The sequence below is a fragment of the Gopherus flavomarginatus genome, chromosome 4 (genome assembly GCF_025201925.1).
Source record: "Gopherus flavomarginatus isolate rGopFla2 chromosome 4, rGopFla2.mat.asm, whole genome shotgun sequence".
NCBI lineage: Eukaryota > Metazoa > Chordata > Testudines > Testudinidae > Gopherus > Gopherus flavomarginatus.
In genome coordinates, this window is record NC_066620.1 from 1,391,559 (window position 1) to 1,401,087 (window position 9,529).

The 9,529-nt window shown below is 54.1% G+C and overlaps 1 protein-coding gene across 1 annotated transcript in view; it reads right to left on the reverse strand.

Annotated features, from left to right (window-relative positions):
• PYGB (glycogen phosphorylase B) overlaps positions 1-7,921 on the reverse strand; it is a 41,474-nt gene extending 33,553 nt beyond the window's left edge. The window contains exon 1 of the mRNA XM_050951197.1: positions 7,662-7,921. Coding sequence (XP_050807154.1) covers positions 7,662-7,904 — 243 coding nt within the window. The 5' untranslated portion in view covers positions 7,905-7,921. The remainder of the gene's footprint in view (positions 1-7,661) is intronic.
• Between the last annotated feature and the right edge of the window lie 1,608 nt (positions 7,922-9,529).

Sequence of the window (9,529 nt, forward strand, 5' to 3'; positions counted from 1 at the left end):
GTTACAAAGGGCTGTGGTGGAGTCTCCAACTCTGGCAATTTTAAAATCCAGATTGGATGTTTTTCAAAAAGCTCTGCTCTAGAAATTGCTCTGGGGACGTTCTCTGGCCTCTGTTAGACAGGAGGCCAGGCTAGATGGTCACGACAGTCCCTTCTGGCCTTGGAATCTATGAATCTTTGTTTCTGAATCTGCGCTCTCTCTCTGGGCTGGTCTACACTACGGGGGAAAATCGATCTTAGATACGCAACTTCAGCTACGTGAATAATGTAGCTGAAGTCGAAGTATCTAAGATCGAATCACTCACCATCCTCACGGCGCAGGATCGATGTCCGCGGCTCCCCCTGTCGATTCCACAACTCCGTTCGGGTTGGTGGAGTTCGGAATCGATATAAGCGCGTTCGGGGATCAATATATCGCGTCCAGATGAGACGTGCTATATCGATCCCCGAGCAATCGATTGCTACCCGCCGAGATGGCGGGTAGTGAAGACGTAGCCTCTCTCAATAGCTATTCTGACTTTGAGCTAAGCACTGATCCTTCCTCAAAAGGACGTCTGAGCAATGTGCAGAGATGGACACACTCCACCAGACCCCGGGAAAGGGAATCCTCCCCCCGTTCTTGCCCCTCAGATCTAGAGAATGGGGTTTGTATTTCACACAGAGAGGCTGTTTCCTCCCCTCTATCCAACAGGACAGAGTCATATCCTTTTCCAGAAAACACCTTGTCAGCAGACGTTGATCCCGCTGGGGAATGTTAAGTGGGTTCTGCTGACTCAGGCTCATTATCCTACTCAGATAGGAGAGAGGGGGTGACACTTTGGAGTGGAGTGAAGTGACACAACCTCATCTCACTCTAGGAGCTGCCAAGCCTAGGAAGAGTATTTGCCATGAATTTTGCGTGATTTTTGTTTTCATTTCCTTGTTAATAAAGCTAGTCCCTGGTAAGCCATAAGCGTGGGCTGTCTTAGAGCAGGCTGGAAAAGCTATAAAAATATCGCTAATTTTATTAGTTATTGGTGTGAGAGCACCAGTGACTCCCCCACTGCATACATGCCTCGTGCGAGCACCAAGGTCATGTTTCTGTATGGCATGCTCTGCCTTTCGAAGAACAGTTTCTGAAGTACGTCCTACCAGCAATGTGCCCCATATGTTCCTCCCCAAAAGGAGGCATGCAGCCATCAAGCAGTCCCTCCTAACACAATACACTTCATTGTGAAGAAGGCTCACGTTAGGGCTCTCTGTGCTCAGATGCAATTCGCAGCTTGTCTCAATCCAGCACTAGTGCTGGGGAGGGAACTGTTTTCCCTTTTCCACACTGGAACAAAAGACCACCCTTGGAAGTTTTTGTTTTTTTGTTGTTTTTTTGAGGAAGAGAGTGAGCGTGCCCCTGTGATGTGGGAGGCCCAGATTCAAGGCCCTGGTCAGAATCAGGCAAGCCCAGACCTGAACCTGGGTTCCAGTCCAAGTGCGCTAACCATTAGGCTATCGGCTATTCTAGCGTGGGTCTCGCTCTCACCGGTTTTCACCAGGAATTCCATCCTAGGTCTGAGAAATCTTTCCCACAAATTGAACTGAAACTGGCACATTCCCGCAAAAAGCTTCGCTTTCATTGGATTGACATTTTCTGACCAAAAAAAGTTCCATCCAAAATCTCCTGCCTGGCGCTAGCGAACATGGCTTAACCCCCTTGAAATCAGTTAAAGTGAAGCTCCTCCCTCGATAGGGAGGGTTTCCTGAACTGTAGCCCTGCCACCTGTTGCGTAACATGGACCACATTTTGTTTGTCAGAGAGATTTTGTGAGGAACTTGTCAGCCCAGTGTCCCTGTGCTTATCTCTGCCCAGAGCATGATTTTTCTACAGCAGGCTGTCATTTTCCGATAAGATTGTTTCCCCAATTAACTTGGAACACAAGTGATCTGAGAGCCCTAGTTGTATATTTATAAAACCATTCTTCACAGCGAAGTGCTGCTTTTTTGCAGCTGAAGTGCCACACACAGGGCCTGTCACATTCATTTAAGATTCCTAATTGTATTCATCAATGTGGGTCTGACCCAAAGTCAATGGGAGTCTTCATTGGGCTTTTGATCAGGCCGTATGCCAGGAGCTATTTCCTAATATGACGGTCACCCCTGTTGAGACATGTAGAAATAAATCAGTGCCATTCTGATCACCCACTATGAGATTCTGGGAATAAAAGGAAAGTGCAGTGCCTGGGTATCGCTCAATAAATATGGACTCAACTTTCCACAACCATTTTCAGCAACATGCATCCCTCTGAGGTCTCTTGGGGAGGGATGGAATTTTAAATGAATCACATGTTCCAGGAGACTTGGCTTGCTGAGGCAGATTAGGGCTGAGAAAACGTCATGGCTGGAAATCAGGGAGTGTCAAAAATTATTGGCAGTGGTTTTGGTTACAGGGGGCCATGGGATGAATTTCATCCTAAAACAATCTACCCAACTGTTCTGCTTCAGCAATTCATTTCACACAGTGAATGGGTAATCTGAATTACTGATCCAGTTGGTACGTCAAACCACCCTTAATTTTGAGACTGTGGCATTAATTTAAGTATCACTTGTCTTTCTATACCATCACTGCAACAATACAAGAGCCATGGGGATTTATGGGTTAAACAGCCATACTTGTCTGATCAGCACTGTGCAACAATATTAACTAATATTTGATAGGGACATAAATATGTGGGAAGATGTTCCCCTCGGCTCCCGTGAATCTGTCTGCAGCAAATGGCTTTATCCGAGCCCATTTTCTCACTGGATAAATATTTGGCCAGCATCCGTTCCATGGATCATTTCTTCTTTGGAAAACACTAAGTTAAGGAAGTAGGATAAGCAATAACATTGGTTAGTCCCCTCCCACTCTGACTTCAATACATTTCATTCCTTTAAAATAAGCAACTGGTACACAGCCGTGGGGTTGCTATTATATTCTTTCATAGAATCATAGAATATCAAGGTTGGAAGGGACCTCAGGAGGTCATCTAGTTCCACCCCCTGCTCAAAGCAGGACCAATCCCCAGACAGATTTTTACCCCAGTTCCCTAAATGGCCCCCTCAAGGATTGAACTCACAACCCTGGGTCTAGCCGGCCAATGCTCAAACCACTGAGCTACCCCTCCCTGCTCCCCCAAACATGTGCAACATGCCTAAGCAGGAGCACTTGTTTGGGGAGACCGCCCTAGTTTTAAAAGAGCCATATTTTGCAGTGGGATGCATGCTAAATAAAGCCAATTTGTAGCATTCATATCAGAATGTGAATGAATCAAAGTATAAGAAGTGGGCGACACAGAACCAAACCATTCCTTTTACAGCACTAGGAAACTGTCCTGCAAGAAAACCCACGATGTATGAATCAAGGTTCACATTCTCAGCTCGTGTACAGCAGCTGAGAATCTGACCTCAAATTCCTACGTTAAATCGACACTTCAAGGCAAATTTGACCTAAATTTGTGGTTCCGTAAAAACTTACAAAACATTAGATGTGTTTCCATTCCTTTTTGTTCATTACAATAGAAACAATTTTCTGTTAAACAGCTACCTATTTCTCTGCAGTTCTGCACTCAAACATTACAGCACTCTACTAGCATGAGAACCTGACCGTGAAATCGATTAGAAACTGTCTAGGAGCAGAAGTGAAACCGACTTGTCCATTTCCATTGGCCAGGATGAAGGGAATAAAAAGTGTCAAAAGGCACAGAGAAAAGTCTTTAATGTTCTCAATTTTAACAGTCTTCTGCAGATTCCCATATCCCTTCATGCCTTGATTTGACTAAGCTGAGAGTGAACATGACCAGGCCATGTTTTAAATCTTTCTTCAGACACTCTTCTCTGTATGCCTCCTAGTGAGCCTCTGTCCAGCCTAGTTTTTGACTGTGGCAAGTGATGAGGTCGATCGCCTGAAAAAGACTCTCTCCTTCCTTGTATCTCCCTGGATTAACAGGAAGGATGGTGCATATTTGCTCTTCTGAATGAGGGACAGAAAAGGTACTTTAAGACAGAAAACAGGGAATGCGCCCTTCATCTAAATCTCTATTGGGCGTATATCATGCATGAAACAAACACGGTACTGCCACAGTACCTGGTCCAATGCCCACTGAAGTCTATAGCCATGTTTATATGAGAGACTTTTGTGGGCAGAGCAAAGGCAGTGGCTAAAGTATGATTTTTTGGGAGGAGAGGAGGGTGTCACATTTCTATACCAGCAAAATCTCTAATGTAGCCACAGTAACAGCCGCATAACAGCGCTCTTGCCAATACGTCTTATTTCACTCACCAAACTGGATAGACTACAACAGCAAAGGAACTTTTCTGACAGCATAAACTGTGTTTACAGTAGGAGGCTTTGCTGGTATAGTTATTCCAGTAAACTTTTCTAAGGCCTACCTGGCCTAGGGAAGCCTTTCAGTGCTCACTGAGATTAACAGAAGCAGAGGCCTTTAATTCAGGCTGTTATATTACCTGACTTTTGTAATACAGCTGTTCTGCTGTGACATGCAGGTGAGTGATTCATTTCACAGCTGCATTCTTATACCGCTTTCTCTCTTTCCCGTTCCCCAAAAGAACTAAACAGGCATTGCTCTCCCCTGTGATGAAGAAGACACCCTGCTGAACTGGGTGAAATTCTCTGGCCTGTTATACGGATCAGACTAGATTTATGAATCTAGGTCAGCCCCACGACTTGGCACATTTAAAGCTATACTGGACAAAGCTCTAGAAGCCACACACAGAACAACCCTGCTCTGACAAGGGGATGGACTAGATCAGCATTTCTCAAACTGGGGTCCCCGAGGGTATTCCGGGGGGTCCGTGGGCCCCACTGATCAACTCCTCCCCTGCCCTCTATCTCCTGGAGGCTACTGAAGCCAAACCGAGAGATTTTAGGCACTAAAAGTCTGGCAGCGCAGCAGGGCTAAGGCAGGCTCCCTACCTGCCCTGGCTCTGCGCCACTCCTGGAAGTGGTCGGCACATCCTTGCAGCCAACCCCCTGCCTCAGCCCAGAGCCCTCACACAAACTCCATCCCAGAGCCTGCAGCCCACACCCCCTCTTGCACCCAAACTCCCCCCTAGAACCAGACCCCGCACTCCCCCACACCCAAACTCCCACCTAGAACCAGACCCCGCACCCAAACTCCCTCCCAGAACCAGACCCGGCACTCGCCCCCGACCCAAACCCCGCATCTCCTCTTGCACCCAAACTCCCCCTCAGAACCAGACCCCGCACCCAAACTCCCTCCCAGAGCCTGCAGCCCGCACTCCCCCCGCACCCAAACTCCCTCCCAGAACCAGACCCCACACCCAAACTCCCTCTCAGAACCAGACCCCGCACCCCCCCACACCCAAACTCCCTTCCAGAACCAGACCCGGCACTCGCCCCCGACCCAAACCCCACATCTCCTCTTGCACCCAAACTCCCTCTCAAAACCAGACCCCATACCCAAACTCCCTCTCAGAACCAGACCCCGCACCCCCCCACACCCAAACTCCCTTCCAGAACCAGACCCGGCACTCGCCCCCGACCCAAACCCCGAACCACCTCTTGCACCCCAACTCCCTCCCAGAACCAGACCCCACACTCCTCCACACCCAAACTCCCTCCCAGAACCAGACCCCGCACCTAAACTCCCTCCCAGAGCCTGCAGCCCGCACTCCCCCACGCCCAAACTCTCTCCCAGAACCAGACCCCGCACCCAAACTCCATCCCAGAGCCTGCAGCCCGCACTCCCCCTGCACCCAAACACCCTCTCAGAACCAGACCCCGCACTCCCCCCGCATCCAAACTCCCTCTCAGAACCACACCCCGCACTCCCTCCCACATCCAAACTCCCTCCCAGAACCAGACCCGCACCCAAACTCCCTCCCAGAGCCTGCAGCCCGCACTCCCCCCGCACCCAAACTCCCTCTCAGAACCAGACCCCGCACTCCCCCTGCACCCAAACTCCCTCCCAGAACCAGACCCCACACTCCCCCTGCACCCAAACTCCCTCCCAGAACCAGACCCCACACTCCCCCCGCACCCAAACTCCCTCTCAGAGCCAGACCCTGCACTCCCCCCGCACCCAAACTCCCTCTCAGAGCCAGACCCCGCACTCCCCCCGCACCCAAACTCCCTCCCAGAGCCAGACCCCGCACTCCCCCCGCACCCAAACTCCCTCCCAGAGCCAGACCACACACACCCCTCCCAGATCCTGCAGCCCACACCAAAACTCCCTCTCAGAACCAGACCCCGCACTCCCCCCGCACCCAAACGCCCTCTCAGAACCAGACCCCGCACTCCCACCGCACCCAAACTCCCTCTCAGAACCAGACCCGCACCTAAACTCCCTCCGAGAGCCTGCAGCCCGCACACCCCCTGCACCCAAACGCCCTCTCAGAACCAGACCCCGCACTCCCCCAACCCAAACTCCCCCCCAGAACCAGACCCCTCACTCCCCCACACCCAAACTCCCTCCCAGAGCCTGCAGCCCGCACTGCCCCCGCACCCAAACGCCCTCAGAACCAGACCCCGCACTCCCCCCGCACCCAAACTCCCTCCCAGAGCCAGACCCTGCACTCCCTCCCAGATCCTGCAGCCCACACCCAAACTCCCTCTCAGAACCAGACCCCACACTCCCTCCCACACCCAAACTCCCTCCCAGAGCCAGACCACACACCCCCTCCCACAATGACTCCCTCCCAGATCCTGCAGCCCACACCCAAACTGTCTCCGAGATCTGTACCTCACAGCCCCCTGCACCCAAATTCCCTCCCAGAGCCAGCACCCCCCACCCCATCCTGCACCCCAACCTCCTGCCCCAGCCTGGTGAAAGAGAGTGAGGGTGGGGGACAGCGAGTGAATGAGGGAGGGGGGATGGAGTGAGCGGGGGGGTGGGAAGGGGCGGGAAGGGGTGGGGCCTTGGGGAAGGAGTGGAGTGGGGATGAGGCCTGGGGCTGAGCAGGAGAGTTTGGGGGTCCCCAAAATTTTTACAGTCAAAACGGGGGTCCTCGGGATGCTAGCTGGAGAAGCGCTGCACTGGATGACCTGACAGCTCTTCTGGTATAGAATTCTACAGCAAGGCAGGCCTTAGACTGCCTTGCTCTGCTTCCTTTGCAGTTGCTGTAACATCCCTTTCCAAGGAGATGACTGGGTTATCCCAGGGACAAGCCCCCAACCTGCCAGTAAATGCCGCGCTCTGGTCAACACCCCTCACTCTTCAGTCAGGGACTCGTGACCCTCTAGGAAGCTGCAGTGCTGGGTCTGCCCTCCCTGGGCTGCGGACACCTCTGCCAGGAGAATAAAACATGCAAACCCGAATTGCTGCTCACACACACGTCCAGACGGATTGAGTGCTGCGTGCCAAGAGCTCTGACTGCAGGATGGGCCACCCGGTCACCCCAGGGAGCCCCGCTGACTGGGCTGGATGGGCGCGTTGAATACTCAGCATCCGAGAGCCCTGCGTGTCCTGCCCGTCCCTGTGACGGGTCATTCGCCCGCACGTCCAGGCTGCAGGGTCCCCCGCTTATGCTGGGCTCAGGCGGGGGGGGGGCAGTTTTCATAGGGGCGGTTCAGACAGGCGGGGCCTTGTCTCACCCAGCGCCTGCCACCCCCGGCTCTCTGGGCCCCCCGCAAAGCCCCGGGTGCCCGGGCCGCGTCCCCCCCGTCCATACCTTGGGGTCCCGCTCGTAGTAGCACTGCTGGGTGCGGATCCAGCGCCCCACCAGGTGGTCCCGCACCGCGTGCGCCAGCGCGAAGAAGTAGTCGCGGGGGGTGGCCACGTTGCGGTCCTTGACCAGCGTGAAGTGCAGGTGCCGGTTGAAGCTTTTCCGCACCTCGGCCACGTCGCCCAGCCCCGCGATGCCCCGCACGCTGATCTGCTTCCGCTTCTCGCTGTCGCTGCGGGGCGCCGCCATGGCCGGGCTGCGGGGCTGGGGCTCGCTCCGGGCCGGGCGCTGCGGGGCCGGGGCTCGCTGGGGGCTGCAGGCTGGAGGCTGCGGGGCCGGGGCTCGCTCCGGGCTGGGCGCTGCGGGAGGCTGCGGGGCCGGGGCTCGCTTGGGGGCTGGAGGCTGCGGGGCCGGGGCTCGCTCCGGGCTGAGCACTGCGGGAGGCTGCGGGGCCGGGGCTCGCTTGGGGGCTGGAGGCTGCGGCTCGCTCCGGGCTGCGCAGAGCTCGGCCGGCGCCCGCTGCTGCAGTGGGGAGCCCGGCGCCTGCGCGCTCGCCAAGCCGGAGGTGGGGGGTGCTCCGCAGCCTGGCTGCGAGCCCGGCGAGCCCAGGCCCGCTCGCAGACGCCGAGCTGCTGCCACGCTCCGCCCCGGGCTCCCCCTTGCCGGGGTCTGCAGCAGAAGCCCAGACCCGCCTGCGCCCGGCACCAAAATCCGAGCTCGCCTGGCCCGCACGGGTTTAAGGGCTGGTCCCCGATCCCCCCAGCAAACGGGGCAGGTGGTTCCCTGCCCAGCTCAGAGAACCAGGATCTTCGGACTCTCTCGCTTTGCAGGGAGCATGTCCCGGGGGAGCGGCCGCGACAAAGAGGTGCCCCATCACCCCCTCCCAGGAATAGGGGTAACAGCTCCTTTCGCACTCGCTTTGTATAAAATCCTGCACCCCGTTTTTAACGTGACGTTGGTGCCCTCCTTTCAGACAGGTCCACAGGGACGGCTCTTCAGAGCGGCTCTGTGCTCTCTGGAAATCACCCCCCTTCCATTCAAGCCGGGCGCCCACAATCCCTAACCCTAGAAAACAGGCTGTGAGGTGTGGGGCCATTTGGACAAAGAGGGGCCTCAACACTCTTCTAGAGTAGCAGCAAACGCAGCTATTTCTAAAGGGCACATCCCCGCTTTCCCTCACTAGCTCCCAGCCTCCCTTCCCATCAGCTCCTAGGCCCAGCTTTCTTGCACAGCCACGTTGGTGCATCTCTCTCTCTCTCTCTCCAGCCCCACCATCCTCCAGTCCCAATCTACTTTCCCTCTCCTTAGCCCTGATCCTGCCCTTGTCCCCCTCTGACTTCCTCCCACGTGTTGCCCAGATGCCAGCAGAGGAGAGGGGTCACAGAGCATCAGAAGGGCTCCCTGCTCTTAGTTCTGGTGCCTGGCCCCATCTCAAAGCAGCTGGGAATAGAAATTAGAAACTCCAGTTTTGGTGGAGTAGCCTGGGCTGGGGGAAGCACACGCTGTTGCTCTGTGGGGATGGCACACATGCAGTCCAGTCATAGCTAAGAGTGGTGAGGGGGTGGAGCATGGCCAGTTGGCTGTGGAAATGGTGCATATGCAGTTATGGTTAACAGTAGGAGCTGTGAAGGGATAGAGCATGCTCAGTGAGGATGGAATCTTTGGAGATTTTAGCAGCTAAAATCTCCAAAGTCTCTACTGAGCACATACAAATGGAGATTTTTCAAAAGTTTGTAGATTAGCCAATTTTTTTTAAAGTTGCAAAACATTTTTCCCTAACCTTGTTCTCAGAAACCGTGGAATAGTTTGGCTGAAATTAAAACTATAAATACATAATTCAGTTTCAGACAGATAAACACACACCATGGAAAATT